Source organism: Pristiophorus japonicus, chromosome 24 (assembly GCF_044704955.1).
Source record: "Pristiophorus japonicus isolate sPriJap1 chromosome 24, sPriJap1.hap1, whole genome shotgun sequence".
NCBI lineage: Eukaryota > Metazoa > Chordata > Chondrichthyes > Pristiophoridae > Pristiophorus > Pristiophorus japonicus.
In genome coordinates, this window is record NC_092000.1 from 25,673,922 (window position 1) to 25,691,421 (window position 17,500).

Sequence of the window (17,500 nt, forward strand, 5' to 3'; positions counted from 1 at the left end):
GGTTGGGGTTGGGTAGGGAGCAGTTGAAGGGTGAGGGAACATCATCAGTTTCGACACCATTTTTGAGTCACTGAACATGTGAATTTCCCAATTAATATCCCTTCCAAATACGGAAATTCGACAACATCCACTGCCGATGTATGTAAGCCTGGTTACGTTTTTCCAGTGCCTTTGATGTGTGTTCCCAGTTTTTCACATCCCTGAATAGTCGCACCCAATCCATTGGGTCTATAATCACACCCAATCCACTGGGTCTATAATCACACCTAATCCATGGAGTCTATAGTCACACCCAATCCATGGGGTCTATAATCACACCCAATCCATAGGGTCTATAATCACACCCAATCCATGGGGTCTATAATCACATCCAATCCATGGGGTCTATAATCACACCCAATCCACTGGGTCTATAATCACCCCAATCCATTGGGTCTATAATCACATCCAATCCATTGGGTCTATAGTCACACCCAATCCATGGGGTCTATAATCACACCCAATCCATAGGGTCTATAATCACATCCAATCCATGGGGTCTATAATCACCCCAATCCATTGGGTCTATAATCACATCCAATCCATGGGGTCTAGAATCACACCCAATCCATTGGGTCTATAATCACACCCAATCCACTGGGCCTATAATCACACCCAATCCATGAGATCTATAATCACACCCAATCCATTGGGTCTAATGTAATCATACCCAATCCATTGGATCTATAATCATACCCAATCCATTGGGTCTATAATCACACCCAATCCATTGGGTCTTGGGTAATCATACCCAATCCATTGGGTCTAAGGTCAATCAATGTGATGTAGAGTACATGTAGCCATTTTATGCAATCTATGGTAGTCACTAGAAATCCATGGGATGTAGAAGAAGAATTGGTAAGCTATGGAGTACTAATGAACAATTGGCACTCTATAGTCCGTTGAATCTTGGTTAGTCACAACCCATCCATTAGCTCGAGGGTAGCCACTGCCAATCAATGTGGCATAGAGTAACAATGGGGAACAATCGGCACTCTGTAGTATCAAAGCAAGCAAATTTAGAGGACTGACAGTGCTCAACAGAAAGAGCTGTGATGTGGCGTTAGACAGGTACAGAGTGTTGCACAGACACTGTGCTTGGCTCGGCAGTCACCATGATCTGTGATGTATCTTGGCAAATCTGTCTGTTTGCTCGCTCAGTAACAGCCCAGGGGGCCGAAATTGGCCCGTGCCCCGATCGGGGGCGGTGACCTTCCGGGGCCGGGACTTTTATCGCCCGGCCTGTAAGTCCTGCCCACAACACAGCGTTGGGCACATGTGTTCCTCCAAGGACGCGGAGTTGATGTGCTACAATGCCCCACCCCTACATTCAAAAGATAAGGCCACTGCGAACTCCACAGACCCTTTGGTGGCCGCCACTGGGCCTCCAGGGAGGCAATCGACTGGGCCAGATGCCCAGCACCCACAACGGAGCACCGGGCTGCACGATGGCGGCCGGCTAAGGCGAGGGCCACTATTGCCGGGTCGACGGGGTAGTTGCCCGACAAAAAAACATGACCACCCGCGGGGCAATTCTGCCCTCGTGACGCAAAGAGGTCGGCACGCACGGCGATGATGTCATCGCTTCCGGGACATTACCTCCCCCCGCCAAAACTCCGGGACAATTTCCCGAGAGGCACAATCAACCCCCTCGCCTGGCCGAAAACCTCATTGCACTCCGATAACGCCCCCCCCCCCCAGAGGCACGAACAGGGCTATAAAAAGGGGCAATTTCAGCCCCTAGGAGTCTGTTGCCTCACGCGCCATTACTTACAGTCACATAGCTTCAGCAAAACCACAAAATCTATGCTTTGATATGATTTAAGTAGGGTAACTCGGTATTAAAAATAGCATCGGCCATCTGTGTCTCTGGCTCTTTTGATGGAAAGTTCCTTTGTTGCGCAGTAATGTTATTTGTGGGTGGTTGATTCACAAGGCTGCCGACAAACCAGCTCTGTCACTGTTAGATTGATCAGAATACTTGGTACTAAATGTTCGTCTGAACTATCGATCAGTAGGAATCATTGAACTAACCTTGACAAAGTACTCACTCTGGGTGTCCATTCCAAACATGTTCTTGCTCTTTACTATCCAAGTCTGCATGTCCCCAGGATCTACCACCCTCTGTCAATTCATTTTGCCGATAGGAGTCTCAAAATGGAGGTCTGGATCGTTGCTACTGCAGGGCTGGGACATTTCTCTGGTACTTAAACTTCCAGAAAGCAGGAGTCGTACCCCTGGCATGGTCACCATTTAAATATTGGGGCGAACTTATTGTCTCAATTAAATATTGGAGGTGGATTATAGTCTCATTTAAATATTGGAGGTGGATTATAGTCTCATTTAAATATTGGAGGCGGACGAATAGTCTCATTTAAATATTGGAGGCAGACGTATAGTCTCATTTAAATATTGGAGGTGGATTATAGTCTCATTTAAATATTGGAGGTGGATTATAGTCTCATTTAAATATTGGAGGTGGATTATAGTCTCATTTAAATATTGGAGGTGGATTATAGTCTCATTTAAATATTGGAGGCGGACGTATAGTCTCATTTAAATATTGGAGGCAGACGTATAGTCTCATTTAAATATTGGAGGTGGATTATAGTCTCATTTAAATATTGGAGGTGGATTATAGTCTCATTTAAATATTGGAGGTGGATTATAGTCTCATTTAAATATTGGAGGCGGACGAATAGTCTCATTTAAATATTGGAGGCAGACGTATAGTCTCATTTAAATATTGGAGGTGGATTATAGTCTCATTTAAATATTGGAGGTGGATTATAGTCTCATTTAAATATTGGAGGCGGACGTATAGTCTCATTTAAATATTGGAGGTGGATTATAGTCTCATTTAAATATTGGAGGTGGATTATAGTCTCATTTAAATATTGGAGGTGGATTATAGTCTCATTTAAATATTGGAGGTGGATTATAGTCTCATTTAAATATTGGAGGTGGATTATAGTCTCATTTAAATATTGGAGGCAGACGTATAGTCTCATTTAAATATTGGAGATGGACTTATAGTCGCATTTAAATATTGGAGGTGGACTTATAGTCTCATTTAAATATTGGAGGTGGACTTATAGTCTAATTTAAATACTGGTGGCAGTTTATAGACTCATTTAAATATTGCAGCTAGGCTTTCGATCTCATTTAAATATCAGAGGTGGGCTTCCCCGCTGGTTGTAAAGGGGCCGAGATTTTTAAATAGTTTTCAAAGCCTGTCTGCTCTCGCCAGGACTCTCTGGGTGAGGTTGGAAAACTGTACCTTCCGAATCAAGAGCGCGATTGCGAACCACTCAACTCGTCACAACCAATGGGGTTCAATGTTTAAATTGCCACCATTTTAAATGGTGGACATCTCCACTAAAATACTAGGCAGGAAAAAATGTACCCTTGCCCACGATTACTGCCGAAGGTAATCCCTCACTTTACATGGATAAAGATGTTGGGGGCGGTGAGAAAGTTGGAAGTACAATACCTAGCTCCTCCAAACCAGGATTGGCACCGTATAAATATAGAGTTTCTGCTTTTGGCATAAACAAAATTGCACCCGATTTGAAAAGTGTTATTTTACCTCAGGGCCCAGCCCCAGTCCCAGCCTCATGCTCAGCCCCAGCCTTGGGCCCAGTCCCAGTCCCAACCTCAATCCCAGTCCCAGCCTTGGGCCCAGCCCCAGTCCCACCCTCAGCCTCGGGCCCAGCCCCAGTCCCAGCCTCAGTCCTAGCCCCAGTCTCGGGCCCAGTCCCAGTCCCAACCTCGGGCCCAGTCCCAGCCCCAGCCTCGGGCTCAGCCCCAGCCTCGAGCCCAGTCCCAGTCTCGGGCCCAGTCCCAGTCCCAACCTCGGGCCCAGTCCCAGCCCCAGCCTCGGGCCCAGCCCCAGCCTCGAGCCCAGTCCCAGTCTCGGGCCCAGTCCCAGTCCCAACCTTGGGCCCAGTCTCAGCCCCAGCCTCGGGCCCAGCCCCAGCCTCGAGCCCAGCACCAGTCTCGGGCCCAGTCCCAGTCCCAACCTCGGGCCCAGTCCCAGCCCCAGCCTCGAGCCCAGTCCCAGCCCTAGCCTCAGGCTCAGCCTCGGGCCTAGTCCCAACCTCGGTCCCAGTCCCAGCCTCGGGCCCAGCCCCAGCCTCAGGCTCAGCCTCGGGCTCAGCCTCGGGCCCAGCCCCAGCCTCGGGCTCAGCCTCGGGCTCAGCCTCGGACCCAGTCCCAGCCTCGGGCTCAGCCTCGGGCCCAGTCCCAGCCTCGGGCTCAGCCTCGGGCCCAGTCCCAGCCTTGGACCCAGTCCCAGTCCCAACCTCAATCCCAGTCCCAGCCTTGGGCCCAGCCCCAGTCCCACCCTCAGCCTCGGGCCCAGCCCCAGTCCCAGCCTCAGTCCTAGCCCCAGTCTCGGGCCCAGTCCCAGTCCCAACCTCGGGCCCAGTCCCAGCCCCAGCCTCGGGCTCAGCCCCAGCCTCGAGCCCAGTCCCAGTCTCGGGCCCAGTCCCAGTCCCAACCTCGGGCCCAGTCCCAGCCCCAGCCTCGGGCCCAGCCCCAGCCTCGAGCCCAGTCCCAGTCTCGGGCCCAGTCCCAGTCCCAACCTTGGGCCCAGTCCCAGCCCCAGCCTCGGGCCCAGCCCCAGCCTCGAGCCCAGCCCCAGTCTCGGGCCCAGTCCCAGTCCCAACCTCGGGCCCAGTCCCAGCCCCAGCCTCGAGCCCAGTCCCAGCCCTAGCCTCAGGCTCAGCCTCGGGCCTAGTCCCAACCTCGGTCCCAGTCCCAGCCTCGGTCCCAGTCCCAGCCTCGGGCCCAGCCCCAGCCTCAGGCTCAGCCTCGGGCCCAGCCCCAGCCTCGGGCTCAGCCTCGGGCTCAGCCTCGGACCCAGTCCCAGCCTCGGGCTCAGCCTCGGGCCCAGTCCCAGCCTCGGGCTCAGCCTCGGGCCCAGCCCCAGCCTCGGGCTCAGCCTCGGGCTCAGCCTCGGACCCAGTCCCAGCCTCGGGCTCAGCCTCGGGCCCAGTCCCAGCCTCGGGCTCAGCCTCGGGCCCAGCCCCAGCCTCGGGCTCAGCCTCGGGCTCAGCCTCGGACCCAGTCCCAGCCTCGGGCTCAGCCTCGGGCCCAGTCCCAGCCTCGGGCTCAGCCTCGGGCCCAGCCCCAGCCTCGGGCCCAGCCCCAGTCCAAGTCCCAATCCAGGGCCGAGTTCCAATCCCACGCTCAGTCCCGCTCTCAGTCCCGATCATACTCCTTCCCCTAATGCTTGAGTCCTATATCTGATTGGAAGACCAATGTTTCCCAAGGTTGCCGGTCCCAGCACCACTCACTCGTTTCGTCTTTCTCTTTCAGATCGTCTGCCCAATAATCGCCGGCTTCCTTCACTTCTTCTTCCTGGCAGCCTTCTCCTGGATGTGTCTGGAAGGTGTCCATCTCTACCTCATGCTGGTCGAGGTCTTTGAGAGCGAGTACTCCAGGAAGAAGTACTATTACCTCTGCGGTTACTGCTTCCCTGCGCTGGTGGTTGGGATCTCCGCAGCGGTAGACTACAGGAGCTACGGAACTGAGAAAGCGTGAGTTAAACAGAACGACTCAATTTGCAAGAGAGCGATGAGAATGTGGGTCTGGTCAGGGAGTGGTTGAGGCGAATAGCATGGATGCATTTAAGGGGAAGCTGGATAAAGACATGAGGGAGAAGGGAAAAGAAGGGTAGGCTGATAGAGTGAGACGCAGTAAATAGAGAGGGAAGAGCAGAAGCACTGGCATCGAGACTTGGGGATGGATTTTCAGTTGAGGGTTTTTAGAGGCGGTAAAGTCGGGCGGGTGCTAAATTTGGCGCCGGGAAACGGTTTGCGTCAGCAGCCACAAAATTCAGCAGCTGGGCCCTGAGAGTGGAGCGGAGCGCTAAGGGAGGCGTTCCACACTCTCTCGGGGCGCTAGGCCGGGTGTGCAACTGAGTATCCCACGCTAAAGAGCTGGCCTCGAAGCCCGAAGAGAGGCCTTCCTGCAGAAAGAAAATCAGCTCAAAAAACATACCTTGCTCACCCCAATTCAAGATAAACCATAAAAATAAAACAAAACAACCGCGCTTACCTCACGCAGTCGTTCCTTCCCTCACCACCTCAGCCCCGACCACCCGCTTTCTCGGGCGGGTTGGCCATGGGGCGCTGCGGGGTCAGCGAGAAGCAGGCTTTGCGATCGGGCCGATACCGGGGGCATTGCACACCGGCGCGATGTTCCCGGGCGGTACTGCTCAACACCGGCGCAAAACTGGCACCCAATATCCCGGAGGGGAGCTGTACGATGGCCGCCCAGGTGGTAATCATTTCCAGACCCTCCGGGGCGCTAACAGAGGCTCAGTCCAAACCAAAATCCAGCCCTTGGGGCACTGTGCACAGTTCTGATCTCCACATTGTAAAAATGTTTACAAGGGTGATATCAGAACTGAGAGGTTACACCAATCACGAACAACTGAATAGGCTGGGGCTCTTCTCTGTAGAAGAGAGAAACATAAAAACATAGAAAATAGGTGCAGGAGCAGGCCATTCGGCCCTTTGAGCCTGCACCACCATTCAATATGATCATGGCTGATCATGCAACTTCAGTACCCCATTCCTGCTTTCTCACCATACCCCTTGATCCCTTTAGTCGTAAGGGCCACATCTAACTCCCTTTTGAATATATCCAATGAACTGGCATCAACAAACTACTTTCTATGGTAGAGAATTCCACAGGTTAACAATTCTCTGAGTGAAGATGTTTCTCCTCGTCTCGGTCCTAAATGGCTTACCCCTTATCCTTAGACTATGACCCCTGGTTCTGGACTTTCCCAACATCGGGAACATTCTTCCTGCATCTAACCGTCCAACCCTGTCAGAATTTTATATGTTTCGATGAGATCCCCTCTCATTTAAAATTATGAAAGGGTTTTGCAGAGTAGAGGGGGAGGAGATGTTTCCACTTGTGGAGGAGGCTAAAACTATGTGCCTTAAATCTAAGATAGTCACTAAATCCAAAAGGAAACTTCTTTACCCAGAGAATGGTTAGAATGTGGAACTCGCTCCCATAAGGAGTAGTTGAGGTGACTAGCATAGATGCATTTAAGGGGAAGCTGGAGTAAAAATAAAATGGGGAAGGTGACTCAACCTTGGCTAACAAGGGAAATTAAGGATAGTGTTAGATCCAAGGAAGAGGCATATAAATTGGCCAGAAAAAGGAGCAAACTTGAGGACTGGGAGAAATTTAGAATTCAGCAGAGGAGGACAAAATAGAGTATGAGAGGAAGCTTGCCGGGGACATAAAAACTGACTGCTTCTATAGATATGTAAAGAGAAAAAGATTAGTGAAGACAAATGTAGGTCCCTTGCAGTCAGATTCAGTTGAATTTATAATGGGGAACAAAGAAATGGCAGACCAGTTCAACAAATACTTTGGTTCTATCTTCACGAAGGAAGACACAATTAACCTTCCGGAAGTACTCGGGGACCGAGGGTCTAGTGAGAAGGAGGAACTGAAGGATATCCTCATTAGGTGGGAAATTGTGTTAGGGAAATTGATGGGATTGAAGGCCGATAAATCCCCGGGGCCTGATCGTCTGCATCCCAGAGTACTTAAGGAAGTGGCCCGAGAAATAGTGGATGCATTGGTGATCATTTTCCAACAGTCTATCGACTCTGGATCAGTTCCTATGGACTGGAGGGTAGCTAATGTAACACCACTTTTTAAAAAAGGAGGGAGAGAGAAAATGGGCAATTATTATGGGCAAACGGTTAACCTGACATCAGTCGTAGGGAAAATTTTGGAAACAATTATTAAAGATGAAATAACAGCACATTTGGAAAGTAGTGATAGGATTGGTCGAAGTCAGCATGGATTTATGAAAAGGAAATCATGCTTGACAAAACTTCTGTAATATTTTGAGGATATAACTGGTAGAGTGGACAAGGGAGAACCAGTGGATGTGGTGTATTTGGACTTTCAAAAGGCTTTTGACAAGGTTCCACACAAGAGATTGGTGTGCAAAATCAAAGCGCATGGTATTGGGGGTAATGTACTGACATGGATAGAGAACTGGTTGGCAGATAGGAAGCAGAGAGTCGGGATAAACGGGTCCTTTTCAGAATGGCAGGTAGTGACTAGTGGGGTGCCGCAGGGCTCAGTGCTGGGACCTCAGCTATTTACAATATACATTAATGATTTGGATGAAGGAATTGAGTGTAATATCTCCAAGTTTGCAGATGACACTAAACTGGATGGCGGTGTGAGCTGTGAGGAGGAAGCTAAGAGGCTGCAGAGTGACTTGGACAGGGTAGGTGAGTGGGCAAATGCATGGCAGATGCAGTATAATGTGGATAAATGTGAGGTTATCCACTTTGGTGGCAAAAACATGAAGGCAGAATATTATCTGAATGGCGGCAGATTAGGAAAAGGGGAGGTGCAACGAGACCTGGGTGTCATGGTACATCAGTCATTGAAAGTTGGCAAGCAGGTACAGCAGGCCGTGAAGAAGGCAAATGGCATGTTGGCCTTCATAGGGGATTTGAGTATAGGAGCAGGGAGATCTTACTGCAGTTGTACAGGGACTTAGTGAGGCCTCACCTGGAATATTGTGTTCAGTTTTGGTCTCCTCATCTGAGGAAGGACGTTCTTGCTATTGAGGGAGTGCAGCGAAGGTTCACCAGACTGATTCCCGGGATGGCTGGACTGACATATGAGGAGAGACTGGATCGAATGGGCCTGTATTCACTGGAATTTAGAAGGATGAGAGGGGATCTCATAGAAACATATAAAATTCTGATGGGACTTGACAGGATAGATGCAGGAAGAATGTTCCCGATGTTGGGGAAATCCAGAACCAGGGGTCATAGTCTGAGGATAAAGGGTAAGCCATTTAGGACTGAGATGAGGAGAAACTTCTTCACCCAGAGAGTTAACCTGTGGAATTCTCTACCGCAGAGAGTTGTTGATGCCAGTTCATTGGATATATTCAAAAGGGAGTTAGATGTGGCCCTCCACCGCTACCGATCCGTCCTCGGTACATCATCACAGTGCGCTTGCCGATGTTCCCCCCATCCCCCCCCCATGGCGAAATACCGCCGTGAAAGTCTTCCTCCCACCAAGTGGTGCCAAAACATGCTTTTCCCCTTCTGCAATGGCAGTGCGGCTTCCATTAAAGGGGAGGGCGCACCGCCGCTGCCGCCATATTGCTTTTTTGTTGACCGACTGCCAGGTCGGCCCGACAATTATGCCCCCCCGGGTTCGGCCGGGCCGGCAACAGGGTGCCAGGCCCACTGGCCCGGCCGAAACCCCCCCCCTCCCTGGTGTCCCAGTGGGCCGAACCTAAACAATCGCGCAGGCTCTTCCCCTTTAAGTGAAGGGGAGAGCCGTGGTGACGTGGCGCCGTGATGACGTCATCAGCGCTACGCCGATGAGTGACAGCGGCAGCCGCTCCGCTCCCCCCCACCCCCCCCGCAATTTCCGCCCCTCCAGTGCGCCATCTTCCGCTCACCCCCGGACAACCGCCCCCATTATGACGGACTTCCGGGACACCACAAAAAAAAAAGCCAAAGTGCGGAATTTTGCTCGAGGCCACCTCACCCCCTGTTGCGGTGGAAACAACAGAAACAGGAGGTGGTGCGTGCGCCCCGTTTCCAGTGGTGAGCAATTTCCGCCCCATAGCTCTTTTAAGAAACGTGTTCAACCTCCAACATAAAGGATTGAAATCCTGAGCTTGATTCTCACTCAGATATTCCTGTCAAACTCTGGATCAGCTCCAGTAGTTTGAACTCACTGGAGGAATGGTAAAGATTGGTTAGGCACTGCATCTAAATTAGACTTTCAGTCCCGTGGAGTATGTTAGCGTAGTGGCCATGTTGCTGGACTAGGATTCAAGAGGCATTGAATGTGAATTCATATCCCGTCATGGCAGTTTGAGAAGTGACCACAGAACTTGGTAAAAACCCAACTGGTTCACTGATGTCCTTTAGGGAGGAAAACCTGCCGTCCTTACCCGGTCTGGGCCTATATGTGACTCCAGACCCACAGCAATGTGGTTAACTCTTAACTACTCTCTGAAATGGCCTAACTAGCTACAATATATCAAACCTTACCTTGGTCTCCTTACCCAAGGAAGGATATACTTGCCTTAGAGGGAGTGCAACGAAGGTTCACCAGACTGATTCCTGGGATGGGGGGAATTGTCCTATGAGGACAGATTGAGTAGACTAGGCCTGTATTCCTTAGAGTTTAGAAGATTGAGAGGTGATCTTATTGAAATTTATAAAATTCTTACAGGGCTTGACAGGGTAGATGCAGGGAGGATGTTTCCCCCTGGCTGGGGAGTCTAGAACCAGGGGTCAGAGTCTCAGAATAAGGGGTTGGCCATTAAGGACTGAGATGAGGAGAAAGTTCTTCACTCAGAGGGTGGTGAATCTTTGGAATTCTCTGCCCCAGAGGGCTGCGGAGGCTGGGTCGTTGAGTATATTCAAGACAGAGATCGATAGATTTTTGGAGTCTAAGGGAATCAAGGGATATGGGGATATGGGGATAGGGCGGGAAGTTGGAGTTGAGGTCAAAGATCAGCCATGATCTTGTTGAATGGGGGAGTTCAAAGGGCCTACTCCTGCTCCGATTTCTTATGTTCTTACGTTCTTAAACCAGCGGCTCAAGGCCACCACTACCTTCTGAAGGGCAACTATGGATGGGCAATAAATGCCGACCTTGCCAGTGATGCTCACATCCCAGAGAATGAATCAAAAAACAGAGTGACTATCTGCACCAGTTTGTTGTGCGTCAGTCTGCGCATGCGCGCATTGGACTCCGCACCCTTTGTGAGCACGAGCCCGCGTTGCGGTCACGCATGCGCAGTGCGACATACGAGGAAGTCGGGCCGAGCCGCGTGGAGCTGCCGCTGGAGTTGGAGCTGCTTCCAGCTTTTGGATTATTTGGAACATTTTTGCGGCCTTGTGTGGGAGAGAAAACATCGGAGGTAGTGGGAGAGAGAGAGACTGGGGGGGCAGAGAGAGAGACTGGGGCAGGTAGAGAGAGAGACTGGGGCGGGGAGAGAGTGAGGGTGGGGGAGAGAGAGAGACTGCGGGGGGCAGAGAGAGAGACTGGGGCGGGTAGAGAGAGAGACTGGGGCGGGGAGAGAGTGAGGGTGGGGGAGAGAGAGAGACTGGGGGGGGCAGAGAGAGAGAGACTGGGGGGGGGGGAGGAAGAGAGAGAGACTGGGGGTGGGAGAGGGAGAGACTGGGGAGGGAGAGAGAGAGAGACTTGGGGGGTTGAGAGAGAGAGAGAGACTGGGGGGAGCGGAGAGAGAGAGAGACTGGGGGACAGAGAGAGAGAGACTTGGGAGGGCGGAGAGTGAGAGAGAGACTAGAGGGGCGGAGTGAGAGAGAGACTGGGGGGGCGGAGAGAGAGACAGACTGGGGGGATGGAGAGAGAGAAAGACTAGAGGAGACGGCGAGAGAGAGAGAGAGACTAGGGCGGGCAGAGAGAGAGAGAGAGAGAGAGAAAGAGAGACTGGGGTGAGAGAGAGACTGGGGAGGGAGAGAGAGACTGAGGGAAGAGAGAGAGAGAGAGAGAGAGAGAGACTGGAGGAGCAGTGAGAGAGAGAGACTGGGAAGGGCGAGAGAGAGAGAGACTGGGGAGGGAGAGAGCGAGAGAGAGAGAGAGAGACGGAGACAGAGACGGGGAGGGAGGGAGACTGGGGAGGGAGAGAGAGAGAGACTGGGGAGGGAGAGAGAGAGACTGGGGAGGGAGAGAGAGAGACTGGGGAGGGAGAGAGAGAGACTGGGGAGGGAGAGAGAAAGACTGGGAAGGAGAGAGAGAGAGAGAGAAACTAGGGAGGGAGAGAGAAAGAGACGGTGGGAGAGAGAGGGGAAGCGGGAGGGAGGATTGGAGGGGAGAGAGGGAACTTAGGGAAGACGGATCACATTCTTCCAACCCCCTTTACACACACACCCGATTTCTCTGAAAGTTCGGTGCGTGTGTGACAAGGGACATCATTGGAGTGGATGAAATCCAGAAGTCACGACGCTGTCACTATTCACTTCATACCCAATAAACCTGTTAACAATCCGTGACCCACACACAATGCCCCAACTATGGTGGGGCGGGGGTGGGGGAGGTTAGTTCAGAAACTTGGGGTGAGGGGTGCATGAACTTGGGCTGGGCGGGAGGAGGGGGCTGGTCAGGAACTTGGGCTGGGATTGGGGAGCTCTATCTTGTCTGGGGTCTGAAGTCAGAATGGCCCGAATTACACTTTGCAAAGTCACTCAGAACTTGGGCTGGGCGGTTCGAATTACTCATTCCAGAGAAACTTCTGGGTGTGGCTTATCCTGCAAGGGGACCAATCAGCAATCAGGTCATGTGATCATGTGAGCCTATCAGAGACAATCAGAGCGTTTTGCTAGTGCGAATAGCTGCGTCCATTTAAAAAAAGCAAAATGAGAAGGAAAGCACAGATGTAATATTCTCCCCCTTCAACCACTCCCTGTACCGAAACATCCCATGCTCCAACGACCCTCCGTGTAAAGAAATTTCTCCTGCTCACCCTCGGTGACCATTTTAAATTGAAGGCCCCTTCTCACACTCATCCCTCCAGCTGACCCTTGACCCCCCTGCTCCCCTGGGTCAGGCACGAGGCCATTTTCCTCAGGAGAGCCCTCCCCTGTTTCAATCAGTCTAATATTTAATTAAGTGTTTAATTACGTAAGCAGCAAGCGTTTTTTTTCCCGGATAACAATGAGGTAGCTAATAAATTCCACAGATCCACTAGTGGACTTCCTCTGGCGTTGCTCATAAGGAGTCAGCAGCAGGTGTAGTCATCAGGTCAAACTGGGGTTAGAGGACAGGGGATGGTCAGACCAGGATGCACAGATCTAATTCAATCCACATTGTAAAGTCCTTTAAGAGCTCGATTTTCGGCTTTGCTAGTTTCGGGGCGGTAATGGCGGCGGGGCGGTAAAGTTTGCGCCTCAGTCAGCAAAATTGGGCAGCTGGGCCCTGAGTGTGGGGCAAAGAGCTAAGGGAGGTGTTACCTCTCTCAGGGCGCTAGGCCGGCTGAGCAAGGAAAAATCCCGCGCTAAACAGCCGACCTGGGAGTGCTCTGAGACAGAGGCCCGAGGAGAAAAAAAACTCACCAAAAATCATTCCCAATACATAGCCCACGCCACCAGAACATAAATCGCAGAAACAAAATGAAAGAAAAAAATAATTGCCCTTGCCTGAGGCGGACATTACTCACCTCACTGCAGCCGGTATCGGTCGGACCCAGGCGGTCCCACAAGGGGGCGCTGCGGGGCGCTACGGGTCAGGCGGGAGTCAAATATTGAATAGGTGTTGCACTCCGGCACGAGTCTCCCGGGCGGTACTGCTCCGCGCGCCCGTCGAAACTGGCACCGACAACCCCGGCGGGGCGCTGGAAGCTAGCCGCCCGCCCGGAAGAGCTCACCGCCCCCATTGCCGCCCCTCGGCGGAGGAAAACAGAGGCAGACAGGACGGAAAATCCAGCCCCTTATTTTTATATATTTCTATCAAGAATTCCCACTCTCCACCTGATCCAGAAGGCATTTGACAAGGTGCCACATAAAAGGTTACTGCACAAGATAAAAGTTCACGGGGTTGGGGGTAATATATTAGCATGGATAGAGGATTGGCTAACTAACAGAGAACAGAGAGTCGGGATAAATGGTTCATTCTCTGGTTGGCAACCAGTGGGGTGCCGCAGGGATCAGTGCTGGGACTCCAACTATTTACAATCTATATTAACGACTTGGAAGAAGGGACCGAGTGTAACGTGGCCAAGTTTGCTGACGATACAAAGATGGGAGGAAAAGCAATGAGTGAGGAGGACACAAAAAATCTGCAAAAGGACATAGACAGGCTAAGTGAGTGGGCAAAAATTTGGCAGATGGAGTATAATGTTGGAAAGTGTGAGGTCATGCACTTTGGCAGAAAAAAATCAAAGAGCAAGTTATTATTTAAATGGTGAAAGTTTGCAAAGTGCTGCAGTACAGCGGGATCTGGGGGTACTTGTGCATGAAAAGGATAGTATGCAGGTACAGCAAGTGATCAGGAAGGCCAATGGAATCTTCCCTTTATTACAAAGGGGATGAAGTATAAAAGCAGGGAAGTCTTACTACAGTTATATAAAGTATTGGTGAGAACACACCTGGAATACTGCGTGCAGTTTTGGTTTCCATATTTACAAAAGGATATACTTGCTTTGGAGGCAGTTCAGAGAAGGTTCACTCGGTTGATTCCGGGGATGAGGGGGTTGGCCTATGAGGAAAGGTTGAGTAGGTTGGGCCTCTACTCATTGGCATTCAGAAGAATGAGAGGTGATCTTATCGAGATGTATAAGGTTATGAGGGGGCTTGACAAGGTGGATGCAGAGAGGATGTTGCCACTAATGGGGGAGACTAGAACTAGAGGGCATGATCTTAGAATAAGGGGCCACCCATTTAAAACTGAGATGAGGAGAAATTTCTCCTCTCAGAGAGTTGTGAACCTGTGGAATTCGCTGCCTCAGAGAGCTGTGGAAGCTGGGACATTGAATAAATTTAAGACAGAATTAGACAGTTTCTTAAGGGGTTATGGGGAGCAGGCAGGGAAGTGGAGCTGAGTCCATGGATTGAATGGCAGAGCAGGCTCGAGGGGCCATATGGCCTACTCCTGTTCCTATTTCTTATGTTCTTATGTTCTTATAATGGAAGCTTTCAATGTAAACCTGTCACACTGTAATTACATCCTCCCGCAAGTGGTGGCGCTGTACGGTCTGAAGGCTGTCCCTTTGGAGACAGTTTGTTTAGTCGGTGCAGGAAACATTGAAAACAGCCAGGAGGAGAGCTTGCCTTCAATCACGCTCGCAAGATTGCCGTTGCCATGGAGACAACAAAGCTGTTGTGGGCACTTAGGGTCACTTTAGCTTTTGAAGTAACAATCTTTGAGCTGTGCAGACACCGTTAAATGCTGCAGGTATTTGTGAAGTGGGCACAGCCCAGGTATTTGGTGTTTCATTAAGTGTGCACTGGAAGACATGATTTTGACCTTTAGCCGTGGGAATGATACAGATAGAAAAATGTCACTGTGCCGCTGTCTGTCACGGGGAGACTAACATCCAGTGTGCCCACAGAGAGGGCTAACAGGGTGTCACAGGGAGGACAACAACAACATTAACAACATGCACTTATATAGCACCTACAACATAGTAAAATGTCCCAAGGTGCTTCACGGGAGAGTTATCAAATAAAATTTGCCACATCAGGAGATACTGGGACAGATTATCAAAAGTTTGGTCAAAGAGGTAGCTTTTAATGACCGTCTTAAAGGAGGAGAGAGAGATAGAGAAGCGGAGAGGTTTAGGGAGGAAGTTCCAGAGCTTCGGCTCTGGGCAGCTGAAGGCACGGCCACCAGTGGTGGAGCGATTATAATCAGGGATGCTCAAGAGGGCAGAATTAGAGGAGCGCAGACATCTCAGGGGGTTGTGGGACTGGAGGTGATTACAGAGATAGGGAGGGGGACAAGGCCATGGAGGGATTTGAAAATCGAGGAGTTGCTTAACAGGGAGTCAGTTTAGGTCAGTGAGCACAGGGGTGATGGGTGAAGGGAACAGGGAGGATAACACCCTGTGTGTCACGGGAAGATAACACACAGCCTGTCGGGGGGAGGCCTAGAAACAGGCTGTGGCAAATTAAGATGAGAGAGAAAGAAAGAAGGGTCTTTCACATTCTCAGGATGTCCCAAAATTCCTCACAGCCAATTAATTACTTTTGAAGCATAGTCATTGGTGTAATACAGAAAACATGGCAGCCAAACTGTGCACAGCAAGCTCCCACAAGGAGCATTGACATAATGACCAGGTCGTCTGCTTTCGGCGGCATTATTTATAAGTATTGTCCGTGACACTTGTAGAAGTCCCCTGCCCTTCTTCAAATAGTGGCCTGGGATCTTTTGCATCCACTTAAAGAGGCAATTTAATGTCTCACCCGAAAGACGGCATCCGGGAGGGCGCTGAGCACCTCGAGTCTCGTCGCCGAGAGTGTGCAGAAACCAAGCGCAGGCAGCGGAAGGAGCGTGCGGCAAACCAGACTCCCTGCCCACCCTTTCCTTCAACCACTGTCTGCCCCACCTGTGACAGGGACTGTAATTCCTGTATTGGACTCTTCAGTCATCTGAGAATTTACTTTTAGAGTGGGAGCAAGTCTTCCTCGATTGCGAGGGACTGCCTGTGATGATGATAATAATGGAGTGTCAGCCTGGATGTGTGCACAAGTCGGAGAGTGGGGCCCTGACCCCATGCCCTCCATGACTCGGCAGCTAACAGAGCCACTCAACATACCAGAAGTCGCTTCCCTTGAAGGACAACTTATTGCATTTAGTAATAGAATTGACATCCAATCCTGGAAAGAATTCCCATACCTGCTAACATTAAAGGTAGCTGGCCGCAGATGGACTGCTGACATTTCATCCTCTGTTTAAAAAAGGGGGCAGGCAATAGGTCGGTTAGTTTAACATCTGTAGTGGGGAAAATGCTTGAAACTATCATTAAGGAAGAAATAGTGGGACATCTGGATAGGAATAGTGCAATCAAGCAGACGCAGCATGGATTCATGAAAGGGAAATCATGTTTAACTAACTTACAGGAATTCTTTGAGGATATAACGAGCATGGTGGATAGAGGTGTACCGATGGATGTGGTGTATTTAGATTTCCAAAAGGCATTCGATAAGGTGCCACACAAAAGGTTACTGCAGAAGATAAAGGTACGTGGAGTCAGAGGAAATGTATTAGCAATGGATAGAGAATTGGCTGGCGAACAGAAAGCAGAGAGTCGGGATAAATGGGTCCTTTTCCGGTTAGAAATCAGTGGTTAGTGGTGTGCCCAAGGGATCAGTGCTGGGACCACAACTGTTTACAATATACAGAGGTGACCTGGAAGAGGGGACATAGTGTAGTGCAACAAAATTTGCAGATGACACTAAGATTAGTGGGAAAGCGGGTTGTGTAGAGGACACAGAGAGGCTGCAAGGAGATTTGGATAGGTTAAGCGAATGGGCTAAGGTTTGGCAGATGGAATACAATGTCGGAAAGTGTGAGGTCATCCACCTTGGGGAAAAAAAACAGTAAAAGGGAATATTATTTGAATGGGGAGAAATTACAACATGCTGTGGTGCAGAGGGACCTGGGGGTCCTTGTGCATGAATCCCAAAAGGTTAGTTTGCAGGTGAAGTAGGTAATCAGGAAGGCGAATGGAATGTTGGCCTTCATTGCGAAAGGGATGGAGTACAAAAGCAGGGAGGTGTTGCTGCAACTGTCTCAGGTATTGGTAAGGCCGCACCTGGAGTACTGCGTGCAGTTTTGGTCACCTTACTTAAGGAAGGATATACTAGCTTTGGAAGGGGTACAGAGACGATTCACTAGGCTGATTCCGGAGATGAGGGGGTTACCTTATGATGATAGATTGAGTAGACTGGGTCTTTACTCGTTG

The 17,500-nt window shown here is 50.6% G+C and overlaps 1 protein-coding gene across 1 annotated transcript in view; it reads left to right on the top strand.

The window, feature by feature from the left end:
- Positions 1-17,500, top strand: part of LOC139237849 (adhesion G protein-coupled receptor L1-like) — a 454,570-nt gene that overhangs the window by 373,052 nt on the left and 64,018 nt on the right. The window contains exon 16 of the mRNA XM_070867073.1: positions 5,362-5,582. Coding sequence (XP_070723174.1) covers positions 5,362-5,582 — 221 coding nt within the window. The remainder of the gene's footprint in view (positions 1-5,361; positions 5,583-17,500) is intronic.